At 37.0% G+C, this 20,344-nt stretch overlaps 1 protein-coding gene across 1 annotated transcript in view; it reads left to right on the forward strand.

Moving 5' to 3' along the window:
• METTL16 (methyltransferase 16, N6-methyladenosine) overlaps positions 1-20,344 on the forward strand; it is a 76,170-nt gene that overhangs the window by 15,890 nt on the left and 39,936 nt on the right. Inside the window, exons 3-4 of the mRNA XM_045526112.1 lie at positions 11,723-11,922; positions 15,857-15,997. Of these exons, the coding sequence (XP_045382068.1) occupies positions 11,723-11,922; positions 15,857-15,997 (341 nt within the window). The remainder of the gene's footprint in view (positions 1-11,722; positions 11,923-15,856; positions 15,998-20,344) is intronic.

Here is a 20,344-nt window from a genome sequence, read left to right on the forward strand (position 1 = left end):
CCCCCTTCCTGCTTGCTTGGGTAGGAGTTGTTGATGATTGTCTGTATGGATAGAATGTTCTTCATTTTTATAATGGCTTTTTATTTAACTCTGAGATGTATGAAAGAAGAATTGCCAAAATATAAACTCAACTAATGATGGAAAAAGAATATCAGACAAAACATTAGGCCTCAGATTGGTTGGAGTGTCATTTATTTGTCAATTCTTAAGCGCTCTCTTAAGGAAATTGGGGGTGTTATGTGAAGAGGCGAACTGCTAAGTTAGTCATCTTAAGTACCAATCTTGAGGGTGCCACTTACCAGCTGTGAGGTTTTTTTTTTTTTTTTTAGCTGTGCAATGTTAAGTAATTTTCTTAGCTTTACTGAGACTGAGTCTCCTCACCTAAAAGGGATGGGGGGGTTTGGAGGAGGAGGATATATTTAGGATGATTGTCATAAAGGTTAGCAATAATGCATGTAAAGTGACTAGCACATTGTAGACACTTAGAAAATGATAGATACTCATATTGTTATTAAGCCTGGTATAATTAAAGGGATGAGGATTGCTGGTGTGGTACCTCTTCCCGTGTCTCTCTCTCTCTCTTTCTTTTTTTCTCATTTTTCCCTACGCATGTCACTTTGTTATAATCGTATCTGACCATCGCAATTGGATTTTAGTTTGTGTTTTTCTTTTACAATAACCAGCTCCATACGGAGTGCCTGCAGTTTAGTTGAGCTCTGTCAGTTGAACTTGAATAGAGTGTGACGTTTAACTGATTTGTTTTTGAACCAAAGACCCAGCATTGAAGAACTTTGTCATATTGGGTGACTACCATTTTTAGCACCTCAGTGAGGCTCTAGATCTAATGACTAGAAACCAGTGTTGGAGTAAGGTTGAGAGGCTTTGACCTTTGTTGTTACATAAGGTTCCGCTTCTCCAATGTTAGAATGATTGTTGTTTCAACCGTGGATTGCAGAAATGTATCCTTCCAAAATCCATCAATAAGGGTAGTACTGTATTCATCAATAGAGAGCTGCAGTCATTCTGGGGAGATTGAACATGAGCCTGGTGACAATAGGCTGTTTTGTGAAGCTGGATATATTAAACAAACAACAAAGACTGATGGAATGAATAAATTGCTAATATTCACATGAGAGCTAATTTTAGTTCCTGGGCCTCCCTGAGATCTTGGAAATGAGAATGAAAAAAGATCTTGCCTGTGTTCAGGATTTTTGAATGTCCCAAGGTGCTAATGTGACCTAGATACTTAACTAGTCAAGTCAGATGACTCAACTTTGTCCTACAAAATGATTTCCAACACTCAGAACTAGTGTCTGCATTTTCTTAGAAGTAGAAAACGAACACTCATTTTACTAACAAAGTCTAAGAATCAGCTTTTTATTGATTTTCACTTTATTTCTTTCAATTAGTAGCCTTTGCTTAATGTTTTGTTATTTTTGGCAATTAGGATACAGTTAGTTGCTTATTAGTAAATTGTGTGTTCTGGTTCTCTAGAGTGAATATGTATGTATATTTTTGAATAACAAGAATTATTTATGTAAACAACAACTCTGTTTGAAGGCCCTAGAAAACATTAATTATATTGCTGTTTTTCTTGCCCCAAATGTCTCATGAAGCTATGTTGTGAATGCTTAAGTGCAGCACTATCTTTTGGTGATTGCTGTCACTGTGGGGAAATACCCTGGTTTGGTCGTGGACAGAATTGGCCCTCTGTTATTGGAAAACAAGTACCCTGGGCCGGGCGCGGTGGCTCACGCCTGCAATCCTAGCACTCTGGGAGGCTGAGGTGGGTGGATCGCTCGAGGTCACGAGTTCGAGACCAGCCTGAGCAAGAGCGAGACCCCATCTCTACGAAAAATAGAAAGAAATCATCTGGCCAACTAAAACTATATATATAGAAAAAATTAGCCGGGCATGGTGGCGCATGCCTGTAGTCCCAGCTACTGGGGAGGCTGAGGCAGTAGGATCGCTTAAGCCCAGGAGTTTGAGGTTGCTGTGAGCTAGGCTGACGCCACAGCACTCACTCTAGCTGGGCAACAAAGTGAGACTCTGTCTCTAAATAAATAAATAAATAAATAAAAACAAGTACCCTGGACCCAAGGACCTGTTTTCCTTCTGTGAAAAAGGAATTATTTTTTATTATACAGACATTATAGGTTCTCTAAGGGGAAAATTACAGAAATATATCCTTCCTAACTACATTTATAATGGCAATGTTGCATACATAAAAGAAAAAAGTTAAAATTCTTCCACCCTAAAAGATGAAATTACTTAGTCTTTCTTTCTAAGTCTTTGTCCTTATTCATATATAATATAGTAATTTTTGTGGTTGTATTTGTGGTATAGATGCAATCATAGGTTTTTTTCCTCCTCATTTGACATTATACTATAAGCATTTTCCATAGTTACAAAAGCTATAATATATCCATGTAAGAATACCACGAAGCCATTAAAAAGAATAAGAAACACCCACATCCATGTCCAGAGGCAGTTCTTACCCTTCCAGACTTTTTTTTCTCTCTCTGCATATACACATATAGGGTCTTTTTGTTTTGTTTTTACTGGAATGCAATCATAATGTATATGTATGCTTTTATTCAAACTTGTCTTTTTTTTAACTTAATATATCAAGAACCGTCTTCATACAAGTGTACGTAGATCTGCCCAGCCTTATTCTTTTTAATGACTGCATGATATTTTCTTGTGTGGATATATTATAGCTTATTTAACCAATTCCCTACTTACTACTTTTAAGCTGTTCCTAAATTTTCTGTAATATAAAACTTAAATTGATATAATTATTTCTCTTTACCAGTCAATTTTTTTTTTTTTAAGTTTCACTGAATTTAGGGTAAGTCACTGTGTTTTGCTAGGGAATCACAGTATTCTTAACTGTACTTGGAGAGGGCAAAGAGGTGTTTGGGTGACTAGAGTTTTTTTTTCCTGTCATTTCTTTTTTAACCAGCATGGGGACTGTCATTTAAAAGATCAGCTTAATTGTTCAAGGTACAGTTTCTTATTATTTTGCCAATAGAACTTTAGGTTCTTTGATTAATTTAGGGTTATTCACTAATGGTCCTTTCCATTATTTCAGGACCTGTGTTTTTGTATGATATTACTACCTAATTGCTTTTTTGACCCATGGAGGTGTTAAAGTTTTAAAAAATGGACATTTTCTTCAATAAATCTTATGTATCAGAGAGTTGAACAAATGGAAAGGGTATCACTACAGTACTTGAATAATAATTTAAGGCCATTTAATTTTTTTATTGTGGAAAGAAACATATAACAAAATTTACCATCTTAACCATTTTTAAATGTACAGTAGTGTTAACTGTATGCTCATTGTGCCACAGATCTCTAGAATCTTTTCATCTTGCAAAACTGAAACTGTCCATTGAACAGCTCCCTCTTTTTTCCTCCCCCTAGTCTTTGGCAGCCACCATTCTACTTTCTGTTTTAAAGAGTTAGACTACTTTAGATACCTTTTATAAGTGGAAACATACAGTCTTGTTGTGACTGGCTTATTTCACTTAGCATAATGCCCTCAGGTTCATTCATGTTGCTACATTGGCAGGATTTCCTTCTTTTTTAAGGTTGAATAATAATATTCCATTGTATATACCATAGTTCATATATCCATTAATGTGTGCATGGACATTTTAGTTCTTTGTACATCTTGGCTATTATAAATAGTGCTGCAATGAACATGGATGTGCAAGTCTTTCTTTGAGATCCTGTTCTCAATTCTTTTGGATATATACCCAGAAGTGGGATTGCTAGATCATATGGTAATTCTATTTTTAATTTTTTAAGGAAACTCCATACTGTATTCCATAGTGGCTGTAGCATTTTACCTTCCCACCAGCTGTGTACAAGGGTTCCAATTTTGCCATATCCTTGCCCACACTTGTTTTGGTTTTTCTGATAGTGGCCATTCTAAGGGGTGTGTGGTGATATCTTGTGGGTTTGGTTTACATTTCCCTAATAATTAGTGATGTTGACCATCTTTTCATATGCCTCTTGGTCATTTGTATATCTTTGGAGAAATGTCTATTCAAGTCCTTTGCCCACTATTATTTAATTTTTTAAATTTTTTTGTAGCGATGGGGTCTCACTGTGTTGCCCAGGCTGGTCTTGAGCTCTTGACCTCAAGCTGTTTTCTGCCTTGGCCTCCCAAAGTTCTGGGATTACAGGCCTGAGTCACCATGCCCCACCTCTCCTTTGAAGTTGGGTTGTTTCTTTCTTTGATTGTTGAGTTATAAAGCCATTTCATTTTAATAGGTCAAATTTACCAAACTTTTACTAGTGGGATATGTAAAAATCACCATTGAAAACTACTTTATTGTTTTTATTTTTATTATAGGTTCTTTGGTTCAATGGTGGGTAGGTATGAGTTGGTGGACAAAATATAATAATGTTTTTTAATCCCTAAAGTGTTCACTTTGAGATTATTTTTTCAACTAGCTTATGAGGGAGACATGGTAAAGATGATATTTCAGGTCCTTTAGAAAGACCATGTTCTATTGGACAACCAATTATTATTATTATTATATTCCAATTAAAAACTCCATCTCTATTTTGTATCTCAAACCTCTGCCCATTTCAAGAGCTTTACACAGTCCAGTGTTCTTTATCTTAAATAGTTAATCTTTGTTGACTAGCTTCTTCTCACTGGCTTTTTGAAAAATTGAGACATAATTTGCATACCGTAAAATTCACCATTTTAAATTGTACAACTCTATTGTTTTTATATATTCATAAGATTGTACAAGCAACACCACTGCCTAATTCCAGAACATTTTCATTATCCCCAAAAGAAATCCTTTACTTCATAGCAGTTACTCCCTGTTCCCCTTCACCCTAACCCGTAGCAACCATTAATCTATTTTCTATCTCTATGGATTTGCCTATTCCTGAGATTTCAGATATATGGAATCAAAATATGTGGCGTTTTGTGATTTTCCCGTGACTTTTAAACGTGTATGTTTTCCATTAAAAAAAATTAATAAAACTTCTCCATCAACTACAAAACTTCTCCTACCACTTCTGCTGCCCAGTCTCTCTTCTCCTCTGCATAACTCAACTTCTTGAAAGGATTATCTATTTTTGCTGTCTCCATTTTTTTCCCCACCATACTTTGCTCTTTAGCTCATTCCAGGGTGGTTTCTAATTCTGCCACTACCAAAGCAGCTCTTGAAAAGGTCTCCAGTGATCTCACATCACTAACTCCGGTTTTCAGCTCTCAGTTGCTTTCTGAGCAGCAGGTTACTCTGCCAGCTGTTCTCTTTCATGGACACCCTCTTAACTTGGCCTCCTTCGCATCAGACTGCTGTGGTTTTCCTTCTTCCACTCTGGCCTCCCGTTGTCTCCTTGTGGAGATCCTCTGTAATGATGATGTGCACAACCATTAAAGAAATCTTCAAGGCTTAATCTCCAGCTCTCTTCCCTTCTCACTTTATATTTTCCCCTGAATCTCTCTCGTCTGTGGCAGGGCTTCACTTACTTGTTAGCAAATCACTGACACATTTGTTTCCACAAACCTATTCTCTGGATTCCATACCTAGAGATCGCTGCCTACTTAATATTTCTACATGGATGTCTCAGAGACAGCTCAAATTTATGATATTTCTCCTCAAAAATGGTTTTCTACCAGAGTTCCTAACTTCAGTGATGGCGCTGTCTGTCCTGTTGAACAGGTCAGAACCTTGGGAGACAAATGTGAAACACATCCTCCCTCAGCTTCTGTATCAGTCCATCACCAAATCTCCTAAATTTTTCTTCTAAAATCTCTCTTAATTCCTCTCACTTTTCCATGTGTCTGCCATTGCTAGGTTTATCTAGCCTGTTAACCCAGATACAGCAATACTTTCCTAATTGGCACCTGCTTCTATTTTGGTCTGTCTTTATTCCATACCAGACCTAAATCCTTAACATAGATTATAATTATCCTGGTGGCTTTTACTTTCACTTTCAGAAAAGTCCCTATTGGATGATAAAATTGTATGGTTGCTATAATTATAAGGCCCTACATAATAATCTGGTCCCTATCTTCCTCTCTAGCCTTGTCTTGAACTATGCATTATGCATAGACACTGTGACTGTCTCTCAGGACCTTGAATGCCCCTTAACTTCCCTCCAGCCTTAGGGTCTTTGTACCTGCTGTTCTTTTACCTAATATGCCATGTTCTCTTCCCCCAGTTCCTTTCTTTTGTTAATTTTTCTTCTACTGTTTGTAGCTCAGTTACCTCTGCAGGGAAGCCTTCCCTGACCTTCCTAAGGCGGATCCACTAATTAGGGAGGTTTCATATCACCTTATACCTATCATAGTATTTTTCACTGTTACAGTTTTACATGAATTTGAGTGATTCTTGGATTAATACCTGTCCTTTACTAACAGACTGTCAGCTTCACGAAGGGAGGGATTGTCTGTGATTGCTTACTGCAGTACCACCAGCATTTTGCACAATGCCTGGCACATAGTTGACACTTTATCAGTATCTGTTGAATGAATAAAGGAATGCATGCCAGCTATCACAACTTCTTAAGTCTATTCTATGTAACTCAGTTGAACAAAGTAGTGCTCATAGAAAGTGAAACATTTTTATATAATACTTCACCTTTAAAAGTGGAGGAACCAAGTACCCCAACTTTCTTAAAAATTCCACTATTTATAGTAGAGGATGCAACCTATCAGCCTGTAAGTTGCATAAGGCTGCAGTTATTGTTTATTGCCCATATTGATTTTAAGAATCGGAGAAATTTCATATGAAAACTTGGTTTACTGGTTTGGTTGGAAAATAGATATTAAGAGATCTGGCAAAACTGGGCCGGCAAACCCACTTGACCTTAACCACCTAGAACTGAGTGGTGGCCATACCCTTTGAAATGGTCATTTGTATCATCTGGTGTAGTGCTACTAAACGTGTGGTCATTGAACTGGCTGCCCAACCATGAACTATTTGTTACTGTTTGCAAAAATAAGGACTTTGTGTCATATGTTTAGTTCAGCCGATATTTCTTTGGTTGCATGATTTTCTTCAGTGTGTTGATTTACGTTCTGGCACAATCTCCTTATCTTGTCAGGGACTGGCATTCAAAGTAGTACCGATAACTTTTCCTTGTAAATATTTGAGTTTGCGACTCCTGATAGTCACAATTTATTTGCAATGCCAGTGCATAATAACATTCAGAAGTCATAAGGCAATAATTATGTTAATATGTACTGCTCTTAGGTAATATTGTTCAGGTTTAATTTACAAGGTATCTAGGTTATTAAGTTTCTTTAATAGATTTTCTGAAACTTTACATTTGAGATTTTAAGACTTTTGAACATAGACATTATGTTGAGATATTTTCCTCTTGTGTGTTTAGCAATGAAGTTTAGTAATAGATTGGGCTACCACTGTAGAATAAAGGATATGAATATATTTGAATGGATGCCTTGGTGTGGTACTCAAATGTGACCTTCTTTCTTTCCATGTGTAAAAATTGACTTTCATTCCTGTGTCATTGAAGGAAATGGAATTGGCCATCTTTCTCACTCACTTGACTGATTTCACAGGAATAAAATATACTATTCTTGTTAGAATTAAAACTAAAGTTTTTATAGATTTTATGCCTTTTAATTGCTCCATCATTTATCTTGTTGATCCTGAGTTTGTGCTGCTTTTAATTGAGCATGAAATACAAAGGTAGTACGAGTCTTTTTTTTTTAAATGTGAAAATTGATTGAGGCAAATGCTGTGCGATTGAATGGAGCAGAAATGTGTTCATGGTTGCTTGCCTATGGATTAACTCTTTTACCAGCCCCACAAATGACAGAATTAATATATATCTACTTCTGATGTCTAAGAATAGACTTAATATCCCTTTACGTAGACTTGCCATTATTTTAATGAGACTTTTTATTGCTAGCATATATTCATACAGTAAACTTGTACTTCCACTGTTCTATAGAAACTGTTCTTTAAAAGATCACCAGTCCCCACCTAAATGTAAACTCAGTTGCTTTTATTTATTTATTTATTTATTTATTTATTTATTTATTTTTTTTTTTTGAGACAGAGTCTCACTTTGTTACCCGGGCTAGAGTGAGTGCCGTGGCATCAGCCCAGCTCACAGCAACCTCAAACTCCTGAGCTTAAGCGATCCTACTGCCTCAGCCTCCCGAGTAGCTGGGACTACAGGCATGAGCCACCATGCCCGGCTAATTTTTTTGTATATATATTTTTAGTTGGCCAGATAATTTCTTTCTATTTTTAGTAGAGACGGGGTCTCACTCTTGCTCAGGCTGGTCTCGAACTCCTGACCTCGAGCGATCCACCCGCCTCGGCCTCCCAGAGTGCTAGGATTACAGGCGTGAGCCACCGCGCCCGGCCAAGTTGCTTTTAAAAGTTATTATTCTCCCAACCTCTATCCAGCATTTTGTATTTTTATCCAATCCTGCACAGTTGCTACTTCTCATTTAATCCTTCTTTTATAAAATTGAAGGTTATCTGTTGTAAAATAACTCCTCTTTTCTTTTTTATTTGTAGTTGTCTGATATACTTTTACTTAAGCTTTTATGTTCAATGTTTGACTTACTCTTTTTTAGCCATAGTTTTTGTTTACCAGCATAGTTTATTGTGGCTAGTTGGTTTTGGCTTTGTGATCTAGTCTAAGAGTCTTATATTGTGTTTACTATTTACATTCATTTATTTCACATTTGTTTTATGTTGTGCTTTGTTTGGTTGCTTCTTTTTTTTTCTTATGATCTGATTTTCACCTCCCTTTACTACCTGATTTTATCTGATTATATTATTTCTTTTAATTCTTCTAGTGTTTATATTCTTAAATGTATACTTGTATTTCTGCTACTTAATTTATCAGCTTTAAATGGAATCTTTTGGCTGAGCATGTTGATAATTTATGGGGAAATACTTTGAGACTATGTAAATATCTTATTTCTCATCAAACTTTTACCTATTTTTAGCATCCATTGATGATTCTTAATTGAAACAATTATTAGCATGGTGATTGCCAAATGTAATTTTCTAACTCCATTACTTCTACATTTATTGTCATTCTATTCTAAGTAACAGATGTCCCTTCCCCCCTATTTATCTATTAATATAAATATGGATTCATGTATTCTTTTATTCTATGGGCTATAATCCCTTGTTAGCATTTTTCATTCACATGGACCCAGATTTGCCCAGAGGGAGCCCCTTCAAGCTGGTTCCAGTGCACTTTTTACTTGTCCCTATCTTCCTTTGAGTGCATTATGTTTTCTTATATAGTAAAATATTTTGGGTCTATCTTGTACTTTTCCTACTCCAGACCTGTAATAGCCATTTATCCAAGGAACTCTGATTCCTTTTAATGGGGAGTGGTACTTAGAAACCAAGGTCTAGGTCACTAGGTATGCTCATTGCTATAGGAGGCGTGTCATTGCTTCTAGGCTCTTATCACTTGAGATTCCTTTATAGCCATCTTCTTTCTGTTTGCTGTAGATTATATTAACGTTACATTCTTAATCCCTTCCATATTTTCCCCCTATAAGTTAGTATCCTGAAGCATTCTTAAAGGTCACAAGAAATAGTTATATTCAGGTAGAGTATAATTTTTATATAGATGACAACAAATCTATCAATATATTCATTAAATCTAATCCTACCTGTCATTACTCTTTTCACAAGTTCTTTTACTATGAAAGCTATGTTTTTGTAAATTTTTTTTTATTAAAGAGTAAGTCATGTCATCTGATTACTGGATGTTTATTCTTTAATATGTGTTCAATTATGTTACTGTATGCTTGGCATAATATAACAGAAGAAAAAAAAGAATTTGTTATCTGGTCAGACTGAAGGATGATAGAAATGTTTACTGTTGCTTTGGTTATTCTATCTGTTTTCAGTAACTGTTTCAACTGCTTTTGTGTCTATACTTGGATCTACATATATTTAAGTGACTATCATTGTACTAGTTTACAGTGTTCCTCACAGAGTCATAAAATTCCAGTTAGAAAAACCCTTAGATTGTCATGTCTAATCCCTTAAGTTTTATAAATGGGGAAACTGAGATCTAAGAGTTGAGGTGACTTGCCAAAGTCCATGGCTAATTGATTGCAGAGCTAAGATTAGAATCCAGGTCTCCTGACTTCCACACTAGAACATTTTTGCTGGGGGTAATGGAGGGAGCTTGGGTTGATGGTGCCTGCTTGAAGTTTCCATGGTTGCTAGGTAGATACAGCATTCTTGACACTCAAACATTCAGATAGGCATTGAGTTTTTCAAATGGTTGGTCATTTGATCACCAGGAAGGGCATACTAAAGAAGATGGTGTGGATCAGTAGTTGTTTAAGGATGTCAGCTGTCTGACCATACAATTTAAGGCCAGAATTCTAAGCAGACAGTTTCAAAGCTCTTCCTACCATACAATTCTATCTACTGGCTTTCTGCTCTCCCTTCAGAACATCCTGTTTATAGATAAGGTTTGTTGGTTTTCTTTTTTTAATATTTTCAGTTTAGCAGTATTTTAACATCGAAATAGCTATATTGGCACAAGTTTCTTAAGAAGTTAAGCATAAATATATATCATATGATCCATTCCTAGGTGTCTACCTAAGAGAAGTGAAAACATATGTCCATACAAAGACTTGTATGTGAAATGTTCATAGCAGCATTGTTTATGATAGCCAAAAAGTAGAAACAATCCAGATGTTCAACTGGTGAATGGATAAACAAAATGTGGTTATCTGTACGATGGAATATTATTCAGCCATAGGAAGGAATGAAGTACTGGTACATGTTACAGCGTGTGTGAACCTCACAAACATTGTGTTAAGTGAAAGACTCCAGACACAGAAGACCACATATTGTGTGATTTCAATTATATAAAATGTCCAGAAAATGCAAATCTATAGAGACAGAAGGTATATTAGTGGTTGCCTGAGGCTGAGGTTGGAAATAAGGAGTGATTTGCAGCTGGGCATGTGGTTTCTTTTTGGGGATCATGGGAATGTTCTAAAATTGAGTTGTGTTGATAGTTGCACAACTCTGTTACTATACTAAAAACTATTCATTTGTACGCTTACAGGTGAATTTTATAGTGTGTAAATTATACTTCACAAAACTTGAGTTACATTTTGTAAATTTAGTGTCTGTAGTATTTGTTATATTTAAGTATCTTATCCTATTTTCATTATTAAACATTTTATACTACTTTCTTTCCACTTTTAAGTATGATTTTCAAAAAATGCTAATGTCAAATGATGTTAATGGTAACAGTAAAAAATGGCCAGCATTGGTTAAATAGTTCCTGTGTACCAGACATTGTGCTAAGTACTTTTCACAGGTTATCTCATAGCAGTGCTGTGATATTGGTACTATTATCTTCATTCTACAGTTGAGGAGACCGTGTCATAGAGGTAAATAATTTGTCCAAAGTGACATAGCTAAGTAAGGGGACAATCAGGAATTTGAACAGAGGCACCGTTAATCTGTATGCTCCATGTATGGATATGCAGTGTTTTTGGTGGAGAATTGTACTACCCTTCAAATGCTGTGACTGTTAAATAGCCATGTGTATATGCCACTGTGCTGAATGCTCTATATGACTATTTATGTGTGATCTTTCTAGGAAATTCAAATGGGCATTTGGTATTGCCTGGTTGCCAGAGAGCTTGTACAGCAAAGTGAATCTTACTAATCAGTTTTACTTCTTTTTCTCCATCCCCTAGTCTTAATTTTAAAGACCCTGAAGCAGTCAGAGCTCTGACTTGTACTCTCCTGAGGGAAGATTTTGGACTTTCTATTGATATTCCATTGGAGAGACTAATTCCCACAGTTCCCTTGAGGCTCAACTATATTCATTGGGTGGAAGATCTGATTGGTCACCAGGACTCTGACAAAAGTACTCTACGAAGAGGAATTGACATAGGTATATAGTTTTAAGTTCTTTTTTGGCTAAACATACGTTTCGTAAGTTTTGCAAGGTCAAATTCTTTGTATACTTTTCTGCTGGATATTTGTCATTGTGTGGAAGAAGCTGGCTACAGATACAGGTTGAGCATCCTTAATCTGCAAATCTGAAATCCAAAATGCTATAAAATCTGAAGCTTTTTGAGCTCAAAAGAAATGCTCAATGGAGTTTTTCAGATTTCGTATTTTCAGATTAGCGATACTCATCCAGTAAGTATAATGCAAATATTCCAAAATCTGAAAAAAAAAAAAAAATCCAAAATCCAAAACACTTTTGGTCCCAAGTAAGCATTTTGCGTAAGGGATCCTCAACCTGTATTACTGTTCTTATTTGGTACATCCGGGCTTTTCTGCCATTATTTTCTCTTGGAAAAGGGTTGTCAGCTCCAAACAGGGAGCAAGAGGATAGGAGAAGTGAAATGAAAGTGAGGCTCTTGTTCACTTAGCTGTTCAGATTACCACATTGATGTCTGTGTCTGTTGGGCATTATTTTTACTCTGAATTATTTGATGTTAGCATAGTATCCTCTTATTGGGATTTTCTTTTTCTTTTCTTTTTTTTTTTTTTTGAGACAGAGTCTTGCTCTGTCGCCTGAGCTAAAGTACAGTGGCATCATCATAGTTCACTGCAACCTCAAACTCCTGGTCTCAAGCTATCCTCCTGCCTCAGCCTCCCAAAGTGCTAGGATTATAGGTGTGAACCACCTTGCCCAGCCTCTTACTGGAATTTTAAGGTGGATGGCCATTTAATAAAAGATCATACAGGCCTGAATACTTTCAGGACTCTCTTTGATTATTTGTAGAGGGTATTTAATCTAAGATTAAAGGGAGGAAGAGACATTGAGTTAAAGAAAGATGGTCTCTTAATTGTAAACTTTTACAATAGAGGAGACTGTCCAGTTTGGTTTATTTGGTTAAGTAGAGATATAGGTGGAGATGAAACCAGGGTACGTTTTAATTATAAATATATGTTTGTTATAGCCAGTATTTTCATTTGATAGGGTTTAAAAGTTGTGTTTAGTCCTTTGACCTTTACTAGTCTTACAGCAAAGATTGAAGTAACAGCTCTGTGACTCTATTTCTAAATATAGTACAGTTAATGGCAATCACAATTTCTAGATAGTAGTAAATGTTTAACTTTGACATTTGCACACATTTTCAGTGAACATTGTCAGTCTTCATCTTACATGACCTTTTTAGCAGCATTTATTGACTCCTCCTCTCTGTACATTCTCCTTTTCCACTTTGATTTCTACTCTTCTCTTTTCAGTCCTACCGTCCTGTCCCTGACCATTAGATATTGATAGTCTTTACTTGAGGCTCAGTCTTTAGCCCTTTTCTCATTCAGCACCCTACCCTAGGCAATTTCATTCACTTTTATGACTCTGTTTCCCACCTCCATGCAGATAAGTCACATATTTATTATATTCCTTCACCTCAGATTACTTTTCTTGACCTTTAGTCTCACGTATAGAAGAAACTTGGGTATCTGAAAAACATCTCAGACTTGCCATGTCCAAGACCAAACCCATGCTCTTTCTTCCTGATCTTAGTTCTCTTCCTTTCTTATTTCAGTGAATCTACCACAGTCTGCCCTGTCATCCTTGACACTTCTCTGCATTCTCACTGAGAGTGTCCATCACTACTTCCATTGATTTTTTCTCTTAAAGATTTCTTAAGTCATCTGCTTCTCTCCATCTCCACTGCTAACCATCCCAGTCCAAGTCACCATTGTCTCTCACTTTGTCTGCAGGATAGATTCTCAACTATTCTGCTTAAACAGCTTTACAGCTGGCCAAACATCATGGCTGATGCCTGTAATCCTAACACTTTGGGAGGCTGAGGTGGGAGGATTGCTTGAGGCCAGGAGTTTGAGACCAGACTGAGCAACAGAGCAAAATCCTGTCTCTACAAAAAATAGAAAATTAGCCAGGCGTGGTGGTGCGCACCTATACTCCCAGCTACAGGATTGCTTGAGCCCAGGTATTTGAAGTTGCAGTGAGATCTGATGACGCCACTGAACTCCAGCCTGGGCAACAGAGCAAGACCCTGTCTCAAAAAAAAAAAAGTTAAAAAATGCTTGACAGCCTATTTGGTACTAATTTGATTTTAATTATGCCCCAAACCCTCTAAAATAGCACTTGGGGATGTAGAAGGTTAATGGATTTTAGCTCTTCACAAGGGGCACTGCTTACTGAAATCATACTCATTCTAATTAGAGTTTTTTTATAAATTCTTCCCCCAGACTCCATCAGTTTGCTCTAATTCTATGATTATATACTTTCCATTTTTATTTATCATTACAAAGAAGATTACCTATTAAAAAATGTCATTTGGCTTTCTAAGGGGATTCTGCTTTGTCCTATAAAGGATTAGTAAAGAATCTTGTTGCATGCTATTAGAAGGCAAGTCTTTTGGTCTTGAGAATTGAGAAACTTTTTTTTGATAGAGGACAGGTCTTTTACCTACATTTATTACCCTGGAGGTAAGTGTACTTTTTTTGTTTTTTTTTTAATGAAATTGAAGTATGGAGACAGAAACAGTTATGTGAAAGTCAAGGGCCTGGGATCTGGTCTGGATTTTTTCCCCCTGCAGAGCGGAAAATTTTCACTACAACTGAAATTTTCTCATTCTCAATGACTCTGGATCACCAGAATGGCTTAGCAGGAGCTAAATAATTGTAGCTTCTGAGAGGAGCTTGAGTACCCTTTACCACCCCTTCCTAGGTGTTTGCCTAGGATCATCAGGGCCAGGATACTCTTGGGCAAACATGGTAGGCAGTGCACCCATGACTGTTACTGTCAGAGAGCTTAACTGTTCCTGCCATCGGTTGTCCTATGTTTTACCAGCCTATTCAGAATACCTAATGAGGAAGCAGTATGATGAGCCTGAATTTCCTCCTGGTCAGGAGTGTCTCCAGCCTTTACGTCTTCCTGCCAAATCCTTAGAAGACTAGACTGGAACCAGGAAGTGGTCAGGGGAAAGCAGGCCTAGAGTGGCTGGTATAGGCTGACTACTGGAGGCTTTTGGGAAAAGCACTGGCTTTCCTTCTCTTGAATATACTTTTTAGAATCTAATTGGCCAAGATTAGTCACCATCGTATTATAAAAGCAATATTTGTGGTTAGTGTATAGTCCAGTCAAGGGCTAGCGGTTCTGCATACAAGTTTAGGACCAAACTCTTCTTGTCAAAGGGTGATTTTTTTGCCTGCAGCGTTTTGCCTCTGAATATCTCCCTTGAAACTATGGTGAGGCTAGGCAGTGACTGTTGTTTTGGCCCCAAATCAAATATCTTCCCATGTTTTTACATCTAAGAAACGAGGTCTCCTTCAGTTTTGTTTTGTTTTTTACTTCTGGTTTCTTTCAAGTGATAACTACAGAAATGTAGGGACTTGGGCAGTTAAACATCATAAAATTTTAAACTCTTATGTATTTTCTGCTTTTGGAGAATGGGATGTACATTGATCTGTTTTAAGTTATTACTGTGGTGTTTTAACAGATAGCACTGATTTCTTTTAAGAAAATTGAGTTTTGTATGAGATTTAAAATGAAGACCTTTATAAAGTAAATCAAATTGAGTTTTGACCATTTTAAGTTAGTCATGTATTCCTTGACCTCCAAATATGTGTACTTCATTTTACATAGAATATACAAAAGAGGTGGACAGCAAGGTTTCTGTCCTCTAGGAAGTTCGAACCTAATTGTGAGGTAAGACCAACATATGTGAAATGACTAGAGAATCCAGTAGTCACAGTATGTATGAAATCAGATGCCAGCTTGTGATTTAAACTGTTAATGCTGTAAGAATTCTGAGAAGAAAAGAATGATGTTTTCATTATTATTCTTACCTTTCCCTCTGGTGTGTAGAATGTGTTTTGAATTTTCATTTTACTAGGTACGGGGGCATCCTGCATCTATCCCTTACTTGGAGCAACCTTAAATGGCTGGTATTTCCTTGCAACAGAAGTGGATGACATGTGTTTCAACTATGCAAAGAAAAATGTGGAACAGAATAACTTATCTGATCTCATAAAAGGTTAGCTCAACAGAATAAATATCTCCTTTAAGTTTTGTTTATTAACCTATCTTTCTAATTGAACACGTCTCGTTATCTTTTCTTTTAATAATGCAGACTTTGGTAATTTCTAAAAATCTGGCACATTGTAATTGGCTTTGCTATTTTGATACCAGAATTAACTCAGAAAGAAAATAGTAACTACAGTTAATCCTCATTACTCGTAGATTCTGTTTGTGAATTCGCCTGCTTGCCAAAACTTATTTATTCATTCATTCATTTTAGTAGATTTTCTTGAATAAATGTTTCTTTATTTGCTATATGCCCTTAGGGCCATTTCCAGAGACTTTAGGTAGTTGTTTTTTGTTTGTATATTTTAATAGACTTTATTTTTTAGGGCAGTTTTAGGTTCACAAAAAAATTGAGTAGAAGGTTCAGCAATTTCCTGTATGTACCCCGGCTCGCACACATGCATAGCCTCCCCCATTATCAACATTCCCCACCAGAGTGGGACGTTTGTTACAATTGATGAACTTACATTGACGCATCATTATCACCCAAAGTCAATAGCTTACATGAGGGTTCATTCTTGGTGTTGTACGTTCTGTGGTTTGGGGCAAATGAAAACGACCTTGTCTCTACCATTACAGCAGTATATATAGAATAGTTTCACTGCCCTAAAAATCCTCTGTGCTCCAGCTGTTCATCCTTTACCCCCTCAACCCCTCGCAACCACTAATTTTTTTTTACTGTTTCCATAGTTGTACGTTTTCCAGAATGTCATATAGTTGAAATCATACAGTATATAACCTTTTCAGATTGCCTTCTTTCACTTAGTAATATTTAAGTTTCCTCCATGTCTTTTCATAGTTTGATAGCTCATTTATTTTTAGCACATGTCTTTTTAATATTTCATTGTCTGAGCGTACCACAGTTTATCAATTCATCTACTGAAGAATATCTTGGTTGCTTCCAAGTTTTGGCAATTACGAATAAAGTTGCAATAAACATCCATGTGCAGGTTTTTATGTGCACATAAGTTTTCAATCCCTTTGGGTGAAATACTAAGGAGTATACTTGCTGGATCATATGGTAAGAGTATGTTTAATTTTGTAAGAAACCACCAAACTGTTTTCCAAAGTGGCTGAACCATTTTGCATTTCCACCAGCATTAAAGTTCCTGTTGCTCACATTGTCACCAGCATTTAGTGTTGTCACTTTTCTGGATTTTGGCCATTCTAAAAAGTTTATAGTGGTATCTCATACGTTTCCTTGATGAAATATGATGTGGAGTATCTTTTCATGTACTTATTTGTCATCTATATATCTTTTTTGGTGAGGTGTTTGTCAAATCTTTGGCCGATTTTTTTTTTTTTTTTTTTTTTTTTTTGAGACAGGGTCTAGCTCTGTTGCTGAGGCTGGGGTGCAGTGGTGCTCACTGCAGCCCCGAATTCCTGGGCTCAAGTGATCCTCCTGCCTCATCCTCCCAAAGTGCTGAGATTAGTGTATTTTGGATAACTGTCTTTTATCTGATAAGTCTTGCAAACATTTCCTTGTAGTCTGTGACTTGTCTTTTTATTCTCTTGACGGTGCCTTTTGCAGAGCAAAAATTTTTAATTTTAATAAGTCCAGCTTATTCTTTCTTCCATAGATTTGGCCTTTAGTATTGTATCTAAAAAGTTATTACTATATCCAAGATCATCTAGATGTTATCCTGTGTTATCTTTTAGGAGTTGCATTTTATATCTTATTATGATACGTTTTGAGTTAATATTTTTGAAGGGTGTAAGGTATGTGTCTAGATTCATTTTTTGCATGTGTATGTCCAGATGATGTTCCAGTATCATTTGTTGGAAAGACTATGGCTCCATTGGTTTGCCTTTGCTCCTTTGTCAAAAATCAGTTGACTGTATTTATGGGAATTTATTTCTGAGCTCTCTATTCTGGTCTATTGATCTGTTCTTTTATCAGTACCGTACTGTTTTGATCTTTTATAGTAAATCTTGAACTTGGATAGTGTCAGCCCTTTAACTTTGTTCTTGTCTTTCAATTTTGTGTTGGCTATTCTGGGTCTTTTGCTTTTTCATATAAACTTTATTTTTATTTTATTTAGTTAATTAATTAATTTTTTTAGACAGAGTCTCACTTTGTCACCTAGGGTAGAATGCAGTGGCATCATCGTAGCTCACTGCAACCTCGAACTCCTGGGCTCAAGCCATCCTCCTGTGTCAGCCTCCTGATTAACTGAGACTACAGGTGTGTGCCACCACGCCCAGCCCTCTCCATATAAACTTTAGAATTAGTTTGTCAATAGTTAAAATTTATTTTTAACCCCAAAATCAATACTCATGATGTCTTTATGGTCACTCACAGACCTTTGCAGAGTGGCAAATAATTTGAGTCACTCAGTGTGTTTGTTCCCAGCTGAGGTTGAACAAGGTGATACTCTGCCTTCTTATTTCAGTTCTCATACTGTAAACCAGTGTCCTTTCTGTGGTCTGTATAGTGTCACATTTTCTGCATTTTTTCTTGATGATTTTGCTGTTTAAAATAGCCCGTAAACAGTGCTATCTAGTGTTCCTAAATGCAAGAAGGCTGTGATCTGCCTAACAGAGAAAACACGTATATTAGATAAGCTTCATTAAGACACGAATTATAGTGTGTTGGCCATGAATCCAGTGTTAATGAATGAGCAATGTTTTTTTTTTTTTTGAGGCAGAGTCTCGCTCTCTTGCCCGGGCTAGAGTGAGTGCCGTGGCGTCAGCCTAGCTCACAGCAACCTCAAACTCCTGGGCTTAAGCGATCCTACTGCCTCAGCCTCCCGAGTAGTTGGGACTACAGGCATGCGCCACCATGCCCGGCTAGTTTTTTCTATATATATTTTTAGCTGTCCATATAATTTCTTTCTATTTTTAGTAGAGATGAAGTCTCGCTCTTGCTCAGGCTGGTCTCGAACTCCTGACCTCTAGCAATCCACCCGCCTCGGCCTCCCAGAGTGCTAGGATTACAGGCGTGAGCCACCGCGTCCGGCCAGCAATGTATATTAAATGTCTTTAAACAGAAAAACACACAAGATAAGGTTGTGTATTTATCAGTTGATGAAAATGTTATGATCAGAGCCTTGTAGGAACTTAACCTCGTATTTCCCCTAGGAGCCAGAAGTTCAGTATTCATTTGCTAATTCAGTATTTGTGGCAACTTTATAGAACATAACTAGTGTGAGTAATGAGAACTGACTGTGTATGAAGTAACCCAGTGACCAAGATTTTAAAAGAAAGGGGCCAGATGTGGTGACTGATACCTGTAATCCCAGCACTTTGGGAGGCTGAGGTGGGAGGATTATTTGAGCCCAGGAATTTGAGACCAGCCTGGGCAATATAGCAAGACCCATCTGTACTAAAAGTTTTTTTAAAGTTAGCTGGGTGTGGTGGTGCATGCCTGTAGTCCCAGCTACTTGAGAGGCTAAGGTGGGAGGATTACCTGAGCCTAGGAGTTTGAGGCTGCAGTGAGCTATGATTGTGCCACTGCACTCCAGCCTGGGCAAGTGAGACCTTGTCTATTTAAAATAAAAAGGGGGCGGGGGAAGGAAACCCTACTGTTGATTAAGTATAACATCCTTTTAAATTTTGGTACATGGAGCTTGGAACTGGGTCAGGAATAGTCAAATCCCCTTATGAGCAGTTACTGTTTATTTTTGTGTCCATCGTATGTATGAAGTGCTGTTAATTTTTTCATTAAAGTGTTTTTATGTCTTTTTATGAAAGAAAGAAGACTTTTCTAAGTGTTAAACATATCAATATAAAGGGAGATACTAATATTTTTAATGCATTTGTTTTATTTCTCCATTGCTGTGTAACAAATTACTCCAAAATGTAGCAGCTTTAACAATATACCATTATATCATAGTTTCTGTGGGTTAGGAATTGGATGTGGCTTAGTTCGATGGTTCTGATTCAGAGTCTTGAAGCATTTGTAGTCAAGTTGTTGGGTAGAGCTGCAGTCAACTGAAGGATTGACTGGTGATAGAGATTTGCATCCAGGGTGGCTCACTTACATGGCTGTTGGAAGGAAATCCTAGTTCATTGCCATGTGGATGTCTCCGTGGAGCTATTTGCATGTCCTCAAATCATATCAATCAGCCTCTCCTAGAGCAATTCAGGAGAAAGGGCAAAGAGGAAGCCATATTGCTTCCTATGACTTGGGACCCCCTGTCACTTCCATTATATTCTGTTTGATAAAGCTGAGTCACTAAGTGCAGCCTACCCTTTCAAGGAGAGGGAAATTAAACTCCACCTCTTGAAGGGAGTAGTGCCAAAGAATTTGTAGGCATACAGTCACACATTGCTTCATGACAGGGATATATTCTGG

Source organism: Lemur catta, chromosome 15, assembly GCF_020740605.2.
Source record: "Lemur catta isolate mLemCat1 chromosome 15, mLemCat1.pri, whole genome shotgun sequence".
Lineage (NCBI taxonomy): Eukaryota > Metazoa > Chordata > Mammalia > Primates > Lemuridae > Lemur > Lemur catta.